The following is an 18,318-nucleotide window of genomic DNA, read 5'->3' as shown; positions in this document are numbered from 1 at the left end:
CATTTGGGCTGCCACCGTGGAGCATTATGGGATGTGTAGTTTGGCAGTATCAGGGCACATCATTTACACCTGGGACACTGCACTTTAGAGGCTGTACCTTCGAGAAAGGCTATTGGCCGAAACGCGTCAGGTGCCTCTACACGTGACTGCCTGCACCAATAGAAATAAAGTTACCTTATCCAGAAACCGGGCTGTGGCACACTTTTTTTGTTGGATATATATATATATATATATATATATATATATATATATATATATATATAACAAAAGCACACACATACACTTACCTTCTTACTTTATATATACTTACCTTGCGATGTAAAGACATTTCATGGTTAATGCTTGCATTGTAAAGGCAATGCGTGGTAAAGGAATTGCATAGTAATGGATGCATGGTAAGGGCATTATGTTGTCATATGGGCTCAACCAAAATGTCAGTGACAACCAATAACGAAAGGGGGGTTAACCCATTTTCCCATTACATATATGTAATTCTTTGGGTTAACCAAAATTGTGACTGACAGCTGAACAAACAAATGGAAAGATATTTCAGAAGAAGGCTGGCTTAAAGAGCATGTAATGTATGTATATTATGTATTGATAACAATAAGTGTATCATGAAAGGCAGAACTTCCATTATACGTTAAACCTGCAATAACTTTCATACATGGGAGTGATGAATTAATAATCAATTAAGAGATAAAGACGTTGCTGAGTGCTTACTCACAAATATGGTCATGTGTTCATGTGAATCACCTTCACAGATGCCAAAAAGAAAAAAATGTGGCTGGTCCTAAAACAGCCTTATTAAGCTCAGTTTAAATTAGATTTCGTAGATTAGACATGAACCATAATCTCTTGGATATGATAAAGGTTTTTCCCCAAAACAAAAAATGAATTTACAAACTACACAAAATATACAAGCATCTTTTCTTTCCCAGCTTCTATCAGGCTAATTATAACTCAAAGTTAATTTTGCCCTTCCTGATTTAACAGTACTACAATAAGACAAGCCTGATAAATTCTGGATGACATTATATTGAATTAATTTACCTACAGTGGAACCAGACACACTCAGGAATAACAATTAACATATTGCAAGATTATTTACTCCAACTACCAGACATCTTTCAATCAATAAAAAGTGTGTGTTTCTCAAAATGTGCCTGTTGAAGTGAGCATCATACAATTTATTTTAGTTGAACACTGGTGTTCGAACTGCAAATACTGTTGCTCTCAAATTATTTTCGGATTAGAAAATATAGTGAAAGCAATACCTGGTAGGTCTGGAGGAGCCAAAGAGTAGGGTGCAACGAGGCATAATAAACCACATTTTTCTGGGGTCTCCTGGGCGCGTAATGTTGTGCCGGTCTGGGACCGCGTCCGATCTGACATGAAAACATGGTCCCTTATGCCCCTGAACATCTATGGCCGCTCGGCCATATTCAAGATGGTGGCCCTCCCGCGTATTCTATACCAATTACAAAACCACCCCTATCCTATCTCACTGCGGTGGTTCAAACAGGTTGATTCGGCGTTGGGTCAATTCCTCTGGGCCGGGGGGGGGCGGCGAGAGTGGCGCTCCGTACATGTTTCCTCTCCACATACTGTGGGGGCTTGGCGACGTCGGATGTTCTGTCCTACTACCAGGCGTCCCACCTGCTGATACTGAACGAATGGTGGTATGGGGACCGGGGCGACCCAGCGTACGCCCTTGAACGATATATGATGGATCCGGATACGTTGCACACCCTACTGTATTCGGCGGCTAAGAGAAAGAGGCTTCCAGTTGTTACTCAGGTAGTCTTTCGGATATGGCGGCAGGCGCTACACCGTATGGGATGGTGGAACAGACTGACGGAGGAAACCCTATTATGGCAGAATGGCCGGTTCCCGGCGCTGACGTCCTTGCAGGGATTCCGTGGTTGGGATGCGATTGGGATATCGGCGTTGGGCCATGTCATGAAAGGCACGACCCTTTAATCGTTTCAAGAGCTGAGAGAAGAATATGACATGCCCCGAACCCAGTTCTTTCAATACTTGCAGTTCCGGCACGCCATATCGCCCGCCTTGGACAGCCTGGACTCATTGCCTGAGTTTAGCCCCTTGGAGGCTAAGGTGTTTATGGGGGAACTGGAAAGCAAGAAAATTTCCTGCATTTACCAGACGTTGATCACACATTGCTCCACTTCTCTAGACAACCTGCGGACCAAATGGGAGGGTGATATAGGTGAGCTAGAGGAGGAAGATTGGAGGGAAGCTCTTGAGGCCCCAAGGGGGGCGGCTATTGCTGTACGTCTGCGGTTCATTCAATTCAAGTACCTACACAGAGCTTACTATACTAGGGAATGGTTATGGAGGGCTGGTTTGATTGCGTCCCCTGATTGCCTGAGGTGTGGTCAAGAGGTGGGTACAATTCTACATACGGTATGGGCATTTGATGTGCTGATGAGGTTCTGGACTGGGGTGTGGAATTGCCTGTCTGAGGTGTTAGGTTGGGAGCTTCCACGCTCACCGCAGCTGGGCCTTCTTCATGTCATGGAGCAAGTGGGGGGCAATATTTATAAACGGCATCTGCTGCTGCTCGGCCTCACGGTGGCCAAGAGAGATGTGGCTCGAGCCTGGAAAGACCCCAGGGCTCCCCTGGTAGGAGTATGGAAGAAGGGCCTCGATTTCTATATGGGACTGGAACGCCCAGTCTTCGAGGCTAGGGGATGCCCCAGAAAACATTATAAAATATGGAAGAGATGGGCAGACTACAGAGGACTGTGGCTGGAACCGCCGGTGCAATTAGATGTTGATGCAGGACATGTGTGTTTAGATCCAGGGTGAAAAGGAGTATACACGGACTATTGCTTACATGGATTATGTTTCGGACTAAGTTGACACTGTGCAGAGGGTTAGGGTGGGACTTGGGTTGGGGGAGCTGGTGGGAGTTTGGGAGGGGGGGACTCAGGGTTGTTACTCTGCTCTACATTATTGTATGGATTGCCTATCTATAATTGTTGCTCATATGCTCGCAGTTTCCCCGGTGCCCAGAGAGCTGCGCCTTTTCTTTTCACTCCTTCAATAAAACAATACAATTTTGTTCTGAAGAAAGAAACCACATTTTTATAGCTACCTGATCAAAAACATTTAAATGGTCAGCATTTGTAAAAGTTCAGATCTCATTTTGGACACTACCTGTAAGAGTTTGGATTTGAATGCTCATGGAGTTGAGTATCTGAATATGCATCTTCTTCAAAATCATCGTCGTCACCACTTTCCTGGCTTTCCTCTGAATCATACTCTACTTTACTGAGTGATGGTGGAAGAAAGGGCTGTAAGAACACATACAAAAATAGAATATTGATTACGGGCTTTAAATATGACTGTGCAGCATCATTTTTGTTTCTTTTGTGCCAGAAATCCCGATCAGTTACAAAATCTCTTGCACTTATGAACATACGTTAGGTTAACAAAAATATAATTTATAAAAGAAAATTCACATCTTAGTTGACAGAATCAATCAGGATTTGTGGAACTATAGAATCATCTAGCCATCTGGTTGTAGAAAAGCTGCCTATATGGTTGGCACATTTTTCACTGTCATAAATGTAAAAGTTAAGATCGAGAAAAGGGATGGTCACTGTAAAATTCAGTGAACTTCCCATTTCTTGTAGGTGTGTGGGTATTCACATGTTTTGCATTATCTGAGTAATAGGGACAACTGTTTTTTGCATCATAAAATTTTATGAATTGTTTCTATTAAATTTGTTTTGCTGCCTGCAGACCTACACCTTGAGAATTCTTAAAGACTAAATTGAGCTGGCCATATAATACTGACTGCAAGGAAAAGCCAAGATTTCTTGCTTTCAAAATATAAAGGGCATGTAACATTTTATTGTACCTGAAAATTGGGTCTCTCGATTTTAACCCACAACACTAAACCCTCTCTTAAAATATTTTGGATTATATACATTTTAAGCCTTCATACCATATCAGGTCGGTTCATAAAACGTTATTCGGCTTGTTAAAACAGCCATAAAAGTACATACCTTCGGTAACGATATATCTGTAAGAAAAATAGGCTAGTTATAGATTCCTTACCTTAGAATTATCCCCAGGCATCAGACTGGATCCAGAAAGTTTTTCGTCAGCAGTACCCCTGAGCGTCGGTAGGTGGCTTCAGTCGACTCCGCGTTCGTCGTCGGTGCGTGGTCGCCGGGATGATGTCGCGGTAGCTACTTAGAAGCCGCCCTCGTGGTGCGACATGAGTTCTGTACACGATTTTCCATCCCAGAAGTGCAGAGCCATGCAAGACACTGACTACTGTTGCACAAAACTAGGGCCATGAAAAGATGACCTTAACCCTAGAAGTCAGTTCGCAGAATGGGGAGGATGGTTGGGGCGGTAAGGAATCTATAACTAATCTATGTTTCCTACAAATATATCATTACCGAAGGTAAGTAACTTGTTCATCTGAAAGAAACAGTTAGTTATAGATTCCTTACCTTAAAATAGATACCCCAGCATTACCAACCCCGGAGGTGGGTCTGCGAACCAAGTTCACACTAGAAAGTTCTGGAGAACAGAATGGCCAAAGAAGCCGTCTCTTCAGACTTGGCTGTCTAGGCAGTAGTATCTGGTAAACGTGTGCAGCGATGCCCACGTAGCTTGCGGACAGATGTCATTCAGGGGCACTCCTCGTCCCAAAGCAATAGTAGCTGCAGTCGCCCTGATGGAATGGGTGCGCAGCCCCTACTGGAGGCTCCTTCTTTGTCAAAGAGTAGCAGGCTTTGATGCACAGAACGACCTACCTGGAGATGGTTCATTTGTGCACGGCCCAACCTTTCTTAGCGCCCAGGTAAACAACAAAGAGCTGGTCATCCACCCGGAGTTCTTTGGTGAAATTCAAGGAGAAGGAAAGCACACGTTTTGGATCCAGACGGTGGAGCCTCTCTTCCTCTTTTGAAGGATGCGGAAAGAAGGTGGGCAAAGTGATGGTTTGACCAATGTGGAAAGAAGTAACCACCTTGGGAAGAAAGGAAGGTCTAGTTCTCAGGACGACCTTGTCCGGATAGACAGCCAGAAAGGGAGGCTTGGAAGAAAGAGCTTTAAGCTCACTCATTCTGCGTGCAGGGGTGATGGCCATCAGAAAGGCAGTTTTCAAAGTGAGAAGTCTGAGAAGACAGTTATGTAGCGGCCCAAGTTCTAGACCCACTGAGGCATTATGAAGAGAACAAGAGGAAAAAGAGGAGTTGTGCCCTTAAGGAATCTATTTACAACAGGGGACTTGAAAAGAGAAGGCTGATCAGGAAGCCCAAGGAAGTCTGAAATGGCCGAGAGGTAGCTCTTTAAAGTGCCCAGAGCAGAGCCCTGCTGGGCCAAAGAAAGGAGGAACAAGAGAACCTCAGAAAGAGGGGCGGAAAGGGGATCCACAGCCTTTGCTGCACACCATGCCACAAATTTGTTCCATATGCAGGCGTATACCGTCTTAGTGGAGGGACGCCTGGCTGCCAAGATAACATTGCAGACTTCGGGAGCAGGTCAAATGATGTCAACTGCTGCCGCTCAATCTCCACGCAAGGAGGTTAAGGCTGTACAGGTTTGAGTGGAGGATCGTCTCCTGCTGGTGCAACAGAAGATCCTCCCAAAGAGGCAGTCTGATTGGAGGATCAATGGCCATGTTGAGCAGCTCGGGATACCAGACTCTTCGTGCCCAATCAGGAGCCACAAGAATGGCTTGGGCCCGGTCGCGCTTGATCTTCTTCAGCGCTCTGGGCAGAAGTGGTATAGGCGTAAAGGCACTGCTCGTTCTCTTCGGTGGCGAACAGATCTAACCAAGGCTCTCCCCACTGCTGAAAGATACCTTGCACAACCTCCGAGTAAAGACGCCATTCGTGATCCATCATGCACCTGCGGCTGAGTTAATCCGCCCTGGCGTTAAAAGAACCTGCCAGGTGTTGAACCACCATGGATATGCACTGATGTTCCAGCCATGTCCAGAGGCGGAGGGCTCTTGACATAGGGTCCACAACCCCACCCCACTTTGTTTGTTGCAATACTACATGACGGTGGTGTTGTCCGTGAACACCTGCACTACCTTTCCCCGCACAAAGGGAAGGAATACCTGGAGTACAAGACGAATCACCAGAGGAACCAGAAGGTTGATGTGGAGTCCGGACTCCGCCGGAGACCAGAGGCCTCTGATCTACGTCTTCCCCATTTGGCTGCCCCATCCCAGAAGTGATGCATCAGTCAACACTGTTAATTTTGGTTTAGTAAGAGAAAGGGATCTGCCTTCGACCAATCCTGGTTTGTAAGCCACCACTGCAACTGGTGTGCAGTGCCCTCTGAGATCTGGACGCAATCAGACAGATTCTCTTGATGTTGAGCCCACTGGAACTTCAGGTCCCACTGCAGAGCCCACATATGCCATCTGGCATGATCCACCACAGGATGCAGGACGCCATCAGACACAGCAGCCTGAGGGTCATCCTGACCGAGACCGGGGATAGAGGCTGAAAGATCAGAATCATAACCCGAATATCCCAGACTCGCTGTTTTGGAGGATAAACCCAAAACTGCGTTGAGTCAAGAACTACTCTGATGAAGAGGAGCTTCTGAGATGGGGTCAGTTGTGACTTCGGCACGTTGATGGAAAACCACAGTGAATGCAGGAGGTCGGCAGTAGTCTGGAGGTGGGAGACGACAACCTGGGGCGAACACTCTTCAACAGCCAGTCGGCAAGATAGGGGAAGACTGGAACCCCTGATCTGCACAGATAAGCTGCGACCACTGCCCTCACATTCGTGAACACCCGAGGGGGGCTGGTAAGGCCAAAAGAGAGCACGGTAAACTGAAATGCTGTGAACTATAGGTAACGCCTGTGGGCCGGCAGGATGGGGATGTGGAAATAGGCATCCTGCAAGTCCAACGCTACCATTCAGTCTCCAGGGTCGAGGGCAGACGAGACCTGAGCAAGAGTCAACATCTAGAACTTCTCCTTCAGAAGGAAGCGGTTGACGTTCCTGAGATCCAAAATACGACGCAGGCCTTTCTCCTTCTTGGGCACCAGAAAGTAGTGGGAATAGCAACCACGACCTACTTCTGGGGCAGGAATATGCTTGATGGTTCCTTTGACAGAGAGTGCCGAAACGTCCTTCGGACTATTTGCAAAAAACCCACCAAGGTGATTGGTGCGCCAGTGGTGGAGGTGATGGCGGATCCTGCCGCCCATAGGCGTTTGGTGGCCCTGAAAGGTCGGACTAGGAGAGTTTGGAGTCTGCTGCCGAGAGGGCTGTGGTGGACTGGCCCACCGCAGGCCCCCAGAACCACGGCAGTGGTTCCCACGTCCCCGGCTGCACTGGGGCTACACAGCTTGCACCGGTCTGTGGCTGTGGGCGGGAGGTAGCAGGGCACCCCTTCCGTAGCCACGAAAGGGGCGAAAGGCAGACCGCACAGGGCAGGTGGTGGAGAGGCCTAAGGACCTGGCCGTAGCCAGAGAGTCCTTAAAGCGCTCTGGTGCATTGTCTGCTTTGTCGCTGAAAAGGCGACGGCCATCAAAGGGCATGTCCATAAGTATGCATTGGACATCCCCGGAAAAACCAGTGGAACGCAACCAGGTGTAGTGTCGAAGGGCTACTGACGTGGAAATGGTCCTGTCAAATGTGTCAGCGGTATCCAGCCCACAGCAGATGGTAAACTTCGCTGTGTCCCTCCCTTCAGCAACCACTCGAGAGAGCTCGGCCCAGGCCTCCTAAGGGCACAGAGGCAGCACTTGTGCAACCATGCCACACAGAGTGGGTGTAACGGCACAATAGACATGCGGTATTTACCGACCACAGTCCCAAGTTGGAGGAAGAAAACATCTTCTTTCCAAGATGATCCAGCTTTAAGGATTCCCTGGCCCTTGGACGTGGAGGCTTGGACTACCAAGCTCTCAGGGGTGGGGTGTTGGGAGACGGGCGGTGGTATCGGGCAATCATCCTGTCCACAGGCGCCCCTGTGTTGGGCCTGGACCAGGTGCCCAACAGGATGTCCATGAGGGCTTCATTAAACAGCAGCAAAGGGCTTCGAAGAGTTTGCTGCCGGTTGAAGCACCTCTGTCAGGAGGTTAGTCCTGACTGACACGGTAGGTAGCTCGAGGTAGAGAGCCTCGGCCACCCTACGCAACACCACTGCGTAAGACGCTCCCTTCTCCGTAGTCACGGTAGGAGGAGACAACATGCCAAGGTCTGGAGAGGTATCCAAACCACTGGCTTCCCGCAGTTCCTCTCTCTAGTCCTGCTCATACACCAACTGGTCTTTTAAAGAGTCTCCAGACCCCTCCCAGACTTACCTTACTCCGAGTATGAAGACTTTGACAAAGAACGGTGTTGGCTCCTCAACCTCCTCCGCGGTTGGGACCTCGAGCGATGCAGAGCCGACTGCCAGGCCTCGAGCAGCTTTCGGGACCGCTCCCGCAAGGACTTCAGGGCCATGGTCGGGTAGTCGGAGCACAACTTGGGGTCGTGGTCACGCTCCAGGCAGTAGAGGCACATGTGGTGCGGATCCGTCACTGACATGAGTCGGTTTCAGGAACCGCAAGCCTTAAAGCCGGGCATCCCTGATGCACCAGGAGTCGGTGGACTCAAGCAACTACAAAGTTGACAAACGTCGAGAAAGATTTCAGTCAAAAATTGACCTGGGGTACTGCTCTCTCCGGATCTACACTTGCTGGCGCGGAAAAAGAAATAACTGGCGTTAGCGCGCGAGGGCGGTGTCTAAGTAGCTACTGCAATGTCATCCGAGCGACCATGTTGCCGAGAACGAATGCGGAGTCGATCAACGCCACCTTCAAACTCGCAGGGGTACTGCTGACGAAAAACTTTCCGGATCCAGTCTGACGTCTGGGGGTAATTCTAAGGTAAGGAATCTATAACTAACTGTTTCTTTCAGGTACATAAAATAAATACAATGAAAACATCATGGTAACCACATAAAATCCATTTCTCCATAAACCAATAACATAATTTAAAATGGAGGGCTTACAATACCAGGGGTACCACACATATCATGCTCAGAGGCAGACACCAATAATTGGTCAATAACTGAGGACGAGTTTCTTCAAATAAATGATGGGGCTAGCTCCATATTTGCATCATGCCCACACCTCAAGAACGGCAAATCATACTTAGAAATAATGGATTTCAATACATCCCCATACTCATTATGGCGGAAATGAACGCACCACCCCTTCCTGATTAGTATATCTATATATATATGTGTTGCAAATAGGGCGCAAGCCTGAATATTAAAGTAATCTGCCCAAAATATTACAAAATTGGTGTGAATGGGACGTTAAATAATCTCAGGGCCAAGGTCAAGTACTGTAGCCACTCTCCTGCGTGTAGCATCAAAAACATTGTTATAAAAGTTTACCTATACCAGGTCTCGTCCCCCTACGTACTCAAACACAGCAATTGAGCTTATGGACCCACTGAAGAAATCTTCTTAAGAGTTACAGAGAGCCTATTAGTGGCCAGAGCTTGGAATGCACTTCCCATTCACCATTGTGCAATGCAGGATATTGCCCTTTTTAAAAAAGCCTTAAAAACCCATCTTTTTAATATAATAATATGATTCCCCCTCACATCCTCTGTCTACATTTCCGCTCTCTGCCCCTCCATACTCTACCGCGCCAGGATACTCCAGAGTAATCGAGCGCGTTATAAAACTTTTTTATAACATAACATACCATAAGAAATGAGAATCTGAAGCCCCCCCTTAAGCCCGTCCAGCTTGAGAAGCTAATGCAACCAGAAAATGTGAGGAGAACCACTCCACAAAAATCAGGCTTGTGCACCAGGTTACTTGGATACGAATACCAATAAAGCTAGTTATCGTATTCATCCATACAACATTTCTTAGCTTATTCATTAACCAACTCACATTCAAAGTTGCAAATTGTTAACACCCATCCAGAGTGTGGTGAATGTCACCCGTAGTGGGAGAATGGGTGTGTTGGCAACTTAAGCTAGGAATACCTTTGGGGTTATTGTCGATAGACTTGTTTTGGGACCATTACCATCCCAGAAGTTCTGCATACCTCTTATCGTGGTGCCTGCTTTAACTGCAATCATTATCTTTTAAAGAATTCAATATGTGTCATCTATGAGACACAACTAGGTGAGGACAAAAAGGAGGGTTGGGCCTCGGCACTCTCAGCAGATTCCATGCAACATAGTACGTTTGTTCAGGACTCCGTAAATGGCAGTAAAAGAAAGCCCAGAGGGTATATGGCCATATTCCGCACAACGGGGAGGGCTGCACTGCAAGGATATCTCCAGCAATACTTGGCAGCTGAAAATTAATTACTACACAATCCCCCTTAAGGTTTTTATTTAGTGGCCCAATCCATCCCACTCTCCTAGTAAATAAGATTTGATGTGCTCTATCAGATGGAAAAGTACAGTTAGAACTAAGCCAGTGAACAATCTTGTTCTTCATCGATTCAGAGGTTTCACTAACACCCGATTTCGGGGGGGGGGGGGGGTGTTGGACATTAACCTGGACAGCCACATAAGGGCAAAAAACAGGAGGGTGATTCATCGTAACAGGATAATGAAGAGGCATTATGGTGTTGTAATCAGTGTGGTTTATTACTAACGACTGGGACTGTGCACCAAGAGAGGGTAGAGGGTGAGGATGGCCCATAGTACGTGTCTGCACAGAGAACCCTAGGCTCATCCCATGCGCACACCTTGCCACAGTGCTCACTAATGTCTGTCCTGGAACAGTACAGGTCCAAGGTAGAACCGAGGCCTTCTGGTGGGCTAGAGGAGGGTTACTAACAGAATTAACCTCCCCAGAATTTGATAAGGAAGACTCAACACAATTATCACTTGCTATATTCACATTAGTTACTTTCTGACTAAGGGAAGTTACATTTCTAATCTCACCCTCCAACCTATCCAACTTCTTTCTAAGAGTCAGCAATAAATCATTAATGGTAGCCATTAATTTACCCAGAATGGGGTCCAAAAAGATTCATTCAGGAGAATAGGGTAAATAACAGCCCCCTTAGGGACAGGGAGGTCAGGGGATCTTGGGCAAGCAACTACGACCTTTAGTGACTTCGTTTTGCAGCGGGTGTGCGAGTTAGAGATGTAGAGGCCAAGGGAGAAGCAGAAGGAGCTGCCACAGACATAATAGAAGGTTGGTGACTGGTAGGAACATCCAAAACCTCAGTGATGCTGGTACTATGTCTCTCCAATAACTCACGTTCTTTGTCCATTCTAGGTTCAGAGTCCTTAATAGGCACCACTGGTTCATCTGTCACATTTGGCCCAACCATAACCAAGGATGAACGCCGCTCTGCTAAATGTTTTTCTTTAGATATGACTCCCACAGCACGTGCTAGAAAAGAGTGTATAATGGTACGCTTGCTTGGTGGTGAAATTCAAATCTATGGGTGTCTTAGCACTTCCAACTTTATGTTTACCCATAGTTGCATGTAGATCAAGCAAAGTATCTATAGATGGAAAAAGATACAATTCCCATTCCACGTACCACCCCCTATTAGCAACACCGAACAACACAGAGATGGGTACAACACTCTGGGTAGTACTTTGAGCAATGTAATCCAAATTTGAGTGCTAGCACTGTGTTAAACAACAAAGTCCAGAGTCCAGGACAAAGAGGGTAGGCTCAGCCCAACCTTGTTCTTTTGTGGACAGTTGCAGACACGCCTGCCCTTGGCCCGGGAATGCCACTGAGCGTCCTGAGCTAGGAGAGTCTCCTGGGATCCTTATGGGGTCAGGGAGGGATGTTGCTCCTTATCTCTGAAGGCAATGGCTGCTGGGGGACCGAGTCCCACTCCAGCATAGAACTGGTGCAGGCCTCCTGTCAGCCCGGTAAGGTGTCCAGTTCTGCGGGAATCTGCTGGCTTTGTTATAGCATTAGGGAGGGTTGTTTCTCCTCCTCCCTGAAGGCAATGGCTGCTCAGGGACAGAGTCCCACTTCAGCGACAGCACAAATAACCAGTGCATGCCGCCTGTCAGCTTGGGAAGGTGTCCCATACCATATTCTTTTTTATTGAAATGAAACCCAGGCCAATTTTAGAGAAAAACAGTGGTTGTAAATGTCTGTGGCGTGATCTGAGAACAGAGCCAAAATATTGCACAATCGAGTATTCTTGTCAAAAATAAAAAATGTAAAAAAAGTGAGTGATTTTGTATAAACCACTTCAAAAATAAGCTTGCTTTTCTAAATCCACTCCAACTATAAGGCTGAAGAACAAGTTACTTACCTTCGGTAACGCTTTTTCTGGTAGATACAGTATCTGCCTGTGGATTCCTCACCTTGTGAATATCCCCTGCGCAGCAGCCAATCGGAAACTTTTGTAGCTCTAAACGCGAGGTCATGGACGACATCACAGAGGGTACGACTCCGCTCGCGACCCCGCTGACGTCACTGGATACATAATAGGGCCTCATCGGCGTGATGACGTCAGTTCCGCCCTTTTTTTCCGTGCCCCCGAGGCACACGGACGGACCGACATAAACAGTAATAGTATACATAGTACACAGTATCCAAACCAACACACATAGTGTGAAAACAATTCAATATGCATGAATATATAAAACATCCATTAAAAAACATTCAAATATACACATAGAAGGTATAGAAGAGTGGACAACGGGGAGGCGGGTGGGTCAGTGAGGAATCCACAGGCAGGTACTGCATCTACCAGAAAAAGCGTAACCGAAGGCAAGTAACTTGTTCTTCTGATAGATACATCTGCCAGTGGATTCCTCACCTTGTGAATAGAATCCCACAGCAGTCCCCACTCCCGGAGGGAGTCCACTCTGCTATACCAAGAAATCCTGGAGGACAGAGCGCGCAAAGTGGCCGTCCCTCCTCACCTCAGAATCCAAGCAGTAATGCTTCACAAAAGTGTGGAGGGAGGCCCAAGTTGCGGCCCTACAAATATCCTCTACAGGTACACCTCTAGCCAAAGCAGATGTTAACGACTTTGCTCTAGTAGAATGAGCCCTTATACCCTCTGGAGGTTACTTACCAGCCAGGGCGTAGCAGATCTTTATATACAGGATAATCCATCTCGATAGCGTGCGCTTGTGCACCGCGTTCCCCTTCTTGCGGCCAGCAAATCCAACAAAGAGCTGGTCGTCCACACATAGTCTTTGGTCCTATCGAGGTAGAAACTCACTGCCCTCTTAGGGTCTAGGCGGTGAAGTCGCTCCTCCTCCTTGGAAGGGTAAGGGGGAGGATAAAAGGTAGAAAAGGTAATGGACTGCCCCAGATGGAAGGGAGTTACCACCTTAGGCAGAAAAGCAGCCCTGGTCCTAAGTACCATTCTCTCAGCATGAATGGTCAGAAATGGGGGTTTCGAACTAAGAGCTTGAAGCTCACTTAACCTCCTTGCCGAGATAATTGCAACAAGGAAGGCCGTCTTAAAAGACAGAAGCCTCATGGGACACTTGTGTAGAGGTTAAAAGGGAGAACCCATCAAGTAGGTCAAGACAAGATTCAAATCCCATTGAGGCACAATAATGGAGTTGGAGGGAATTTGTTGGTAAGACCTTTTATAAAGCGTAATACAAAAGGTGACTTAAATAATGACGGCTGGTCCGGCAAACAAAGGAAAGCCGACAAGGCCGATAAATAACTCTATACAGTCGCCACAGCAAAACCCTGCTGGGCCAAAGAAAGAGCAAACTGAAGTATGTTAGACAAACGAGCTCTCAAGGGGTCAATAGATTTCTCTCCACACCAGGAAACAAACTTGGACCACCTATAGGAATAGATGGACTTGGTGGAAAGACGCCTGGCCGAAAAAAGTACATCCACCACATCAGGCAGGAGAGAAAAGGAATTCAAGTTGCCCCGTTCAATCTCCAGACATGAAGGTGTAAGGTCTGGAGGTGGGGGTGTAGAATCTGCCCCTCCATCTGAGAGAGGAGATCTGCCCTGAGAGGGAGACGGAGCGGCGGGCACGAGGAGAGGTGGAGAAGATCTGTGTACCACAACCTTCTTGGCCAATCCGGGGCGACCAATATAACTTGGACCCGGTCTTGGCGAATCTTCCTCAGAACCCGAGGAATCAAGGATATGGGAGGAAACGCGTAAAGGAGTTGTGAGCCCCTACTCAACTGAAACGCGTCTGAGGAGCGGCAGGCACGAGGAGAGGTGGAGAAGATCTGTGTACCACAACATTCTTGGCCAATCCGGGGCGACCAATATAACTTGGGCCCGGTCTTGGCGAATCTTTGTCAGAACCCGAGGAATCAAGGGTATGGGAGGAAATGCGTAAAGGAGTTGTGAGCCCCAACTCAACTGAAACGCATCCCCCAAAGCTCCCTGCAACGGATACTGGAGACTGCAGAATGAGGGGCAGTGAGCGATCTCGTGAGTGGCGAACAGGTCCACCTGAGAAGTTCCCCACGTCCGGAAGACGTGACGAACCACCTCTGCCGACTGAGACTGTCTGCGCGAACGTTGAGAACTCCGGCCAGATGATTTGCCATCAGACAAATCTGGTGATCCTGAACCCAGGACCAGAGACGCAGAGCTTCTCTGCAGAGAAGATGCGACCCCACTCCTCCCTGCTTGTTGACAAACCACATCTCGGTTGTGTTGTTCGTCAGGACCTGAACCGACTGACCACGAAGGGAAGGGAGGAAGGCCTTGAGTGCCAAACGAATCGCCCTCAATTCCAGAAGGTTGATGTGAAGCAACCTTTCCTCTGGAGACCAAAGACCCTTGATCTCCAGATCTCCCAGATGAGCACCCCACCCTAGAGTGGAGGCATCCGTGATCACTGTGGCAACCGATGGAGGCAGATGAAAGGGCTTTCCTTGAGACAGATTGCCCTCCACGCTCCACCAAGACAGATCCGCTGCAGTTTCTCTGGAGATCCTCACAGACTCCCTGAGATCTCCGTTGTGCTGATACCACTGCCTGCGGAGGCACCACTGGAGCGACCTCATGTGCCAGCGTGCATGGTTGACCAGCAGAATGCAGGAAGCAAACAGACCAAGCAGGCGAAGGACCTTCAGGACTGGAACGACCGCTCCATTGTAAAACAAAGTAATCATTTCCTGAATGTCGAGAATCCTTTGAGGAGGAGGGAATGCCCGACAAACAGTAGTGTCCAGTACTGCCCCTATAAGCAGGTTGCGCTGTGAGGGTACCAGGTGAGACTTGGGTACATTTATCAAATAACCCAACCTGTACAACTGAGTTGTCTCTTGCAGATGATGGAGCACCTTCTCTAGAGACTCTGCTTTGATCAGCCAGTCGTCCAGATAGGGGAAAACAGGAATCCCCGACCTCCTGAGATGGGCTGCCACCACTGCAATCACCTTGGTGAAGACTCGAGGCGCAGTAGTAAGACCAAACGGAAGGACCGCAAACTGGTAGTGTTGCGACCCCACCGTAAAACGGAGATACTTCCTGTGTGACTTCAGGATTGGGATGTGAAAATACGCGTCCTGCAAGTCGAGCGACACCATCCAGTCTTCTTCCAGCAGTGCCTGAAGAACCTGCACAAGGGTAAGCATCTTGAACTTCCCTTGTTTCAGAAAAAGATTCAAGATCCTGAGATCCAGGATTGGATGAAGCCTGCCATCCTTCTTGGGAATCAGGAAATACCGGGAGTAACATCCCTGACCCTTTCCTGCTCTGGAACCACCTCTATCACGCCTTTCTTTAACAAGGTCAGAACCTCCTCCTGAAGAAGAAGGAGATGTTCCTGTGAGCAAGCCCCTTGACAAGGAGGGTACGTTGGGGGAAATTCCCTGAAGGGAAGAGCATACTCATTTGCCACAAGATTGAGAACCCATTGGTCTGTAGTGATCGATTCCCAATCCCGCAGAAAATGGGTAAGCCGACCCCCCACAGGACCAACATGACTGGGAATGGGGAATCTAGGGCTGCTTTGCTGCGGTGATAGGAGGAGAGGAAGAGGAGGAGGAGGGTTGGCGACCTCGTGGACGACCTCTGTTTCTTCCTCCATAAGAATTATACAGGGTATTTTGTTGCTGCTGCTGTTGCTGCTGACGAGACTGCCCTTGCGAACGAAAGGATGACTTCCCAAATCCTCTGTATCTACGAAAAGATCCTCTGGACTGGGTCTGCAAGCCAAGAGATCTTGCCGTGGCCTTACTATCTTTGAATTCTTACCAAACAGACCCGTACCGTCAAATGGTAAGTCCAACAAAGTAGCCTGCACATCTTGGGAAAAGTCTGAAGACTTCAACCAAGCTCCCCTTCTCGTAGCCACTGCAGAGCCCATAATCCTTGCCACCGAGGCAGCTGTATCCAGGCCACTTTGAATGACCTGGCGCGCAGCAGCTTGGGTATCATCCAAAACCTCCTGAAAGTTCTTCCTGTCATCATCAGAAAGTTTCGGCAGCAACTGTTTAGAGGAATCCATCAAGGCATGGATACACCTCCCCATCAGAAAAGTTGCATTTGAAGACTTCAGTGCCATGCTCGCTGATGAGAGCCCCTTCTTAGCAGACTGGTCAATCCTTTTCGATTCCTTGTCAGCTGGAACCTGCGGAAAAGCTCCTGAAAACTTCTTTGAGCAAGCCGCCTGAACCACAAGGCTCTCAAGTGAAGGGTGAGCCGACAAAAATGTTGGATCCTCCGGTGCTACTCTATATCTCCGTGCCACAGTCCTAGAGACTGCAGGAGCAGATAAAGGTTTTTTCCAAACCTCCAACACCGGCTCCAGAATTGCCTCATTAAATGGTAACAAAGGCTCAGTCACAGAGGAAGGAGAATGCAACACTTCAGTCAATAGATTGGACTTAAATTCAGTGGTTGGAAGATTAATGTCCAATAACTCCGCAGCTTTTCTCTCAACTGTGTGATATGGGACAACCTCCTTAGAAGGAGCATCTGGACCAGGAGAAAAATCCCACTCAGGGGAGACATCAAGACCACTTGCAACTTTTAATTCCGCAAAATAGTCCTCAGAATCAGGAAGTTCACCTTCCTCCATGTCCTTCTGATAGCGTGCCACTTCCACAACTCTCTGGGCCTCCCTCCTGGAGCGGATCCTCGGGACCAGAGTCGATGGATCCACAACCGACTCCATCGGATTCGGAACCGGCGTCGAACGCGGATCCGACGGCGCCGCTAGTGCCAAACGAGGACGAACAGACGGCGCCGGAGATTCTCGATACGGCGCCGGAGATTCTCGATACGACGTCGGAGATTCTCAGTACGGTGCCGGAGCCCTCGGCGCTGGGAAATTCCAGAATGGCATCGCTGGAAGAAAGGGCATAAATGGAGCCTGGACATATTCCTGAGGAACACCCAAATTAAAGGCAAAAGGACCCATCGGGCCCGCAGGTGCAACAGATGGGTACATAGCCCTTGCAAAGACACCATACATTGCGTTCAGATAGTGTGATGGGTCTTGGCCTGGAGCCGGAAAAGGGGGATAACTCCCCGGCGCCGGCTCCGAAGCCGGTGTACCTGGGGTCGGGCCCGTCGGCGCCGACAAAGGAACCTCTTCAGGCTGCTCCTGATCTTCTTGCTCTGGCTTGGGTTCACCCGGATCCGAAGAATGGACCGAATCAGATGGTGCCGGCGTCGGAGAATGAGAGACCTCGACTTCAGGAGACACTTCCTTCTCTGGCGAGCCCGGTTTTGAATGAGAAGGATCGACATCACTACTGCGACGTCGAGGAGAAGACGACTTCTGCGCCGGTTCCTTATCAGAGTGACGCCTTGAAGAGTGCTTCTTTCTCTTATGCTTCTTCGACCTCGAATGTCCCGACGCCGACTTCAAGCCCGACCTGGACTCGGAACAAGATCTCAACCTCGACCTCGATCTTCTTTTACTCGCCTTCTTACTCTTCTTCATTTTAGCAATGAACAACTTCGCTTCCCTTTCCTTTAAAGCTTTAGAGGTCATCTTCCTGCAACACGCACATCCATCGACGTGGTGATCGGAAGACAAGCACCATACGCAGTGCTCGTGGGGGTCAGTAATGAACATCTGCTTCCCACACTCCCTGCAGGGCTTGAAACCAGATTTCCTCCCAGACATCTGCGAAAGGAAACGAGAAGAACAGACAAGAACAAATATAACAACAATGTAACTACGGAGAGTCCCAAGAAACCGTTGGCGTCGACGGCGCGGAAAAAATGGACCTGACGTCATCACGCCGACGAGGCCCTATTATGGATCCAGTGACGTCAGCAGGGTCGCGAGCGGAGTCGTACCCTCTGTGATGTCGTCCATGACCTCGCCGGCGTGGAGAGCTACATAAGTTTCCGATTGGCTGCTGCGCAGGGGATATTCACAAGGTGAGG

General features: G+C 48.4%; 1 protein-coding gene across 4 annotated transcripts in view; it reads right to left on the bottom strand.

The window, feature by feature from the left end:
• The window catches only part of DMXL1 (Dmx like 1), a 2,287,446-nt gene that overhangs the window by 615,157 nt on the left and 1,653,971 nt on the right, over positions 1–18,318 (bottom strand). For all 4 annotated transcript variants that reach the window (XM_078675553.1, XM_078675555.1, XM_078675552.1 and 1 more), the window contains one exon: positions 3,184–3,320. In XM_078675553.1, the coding sequence (XP_078531679.1) occupies positions 3,184–3,320 (137 nt within the window). The remainder of the gene's footprint in view (positions 1–3,183; positions 3,321–18,318) is intronic.

Source organism: Lissotriton helveticus, chromosome 2_1, assembly GCF_964261635.1.
Source record: "Lissotriton helveticus chromosome 2_1, aLisHel1.1, whole genome shotgun sequence".
NCBI lineage: Eukaryota > Metazoa > Chordata > Amphibia > Caudata > Salamandridae > Lissotriton > Lissotriton helveticus.
This window is presented reverse-complemented; position numbering and strand designations above follow the sequence as displayed.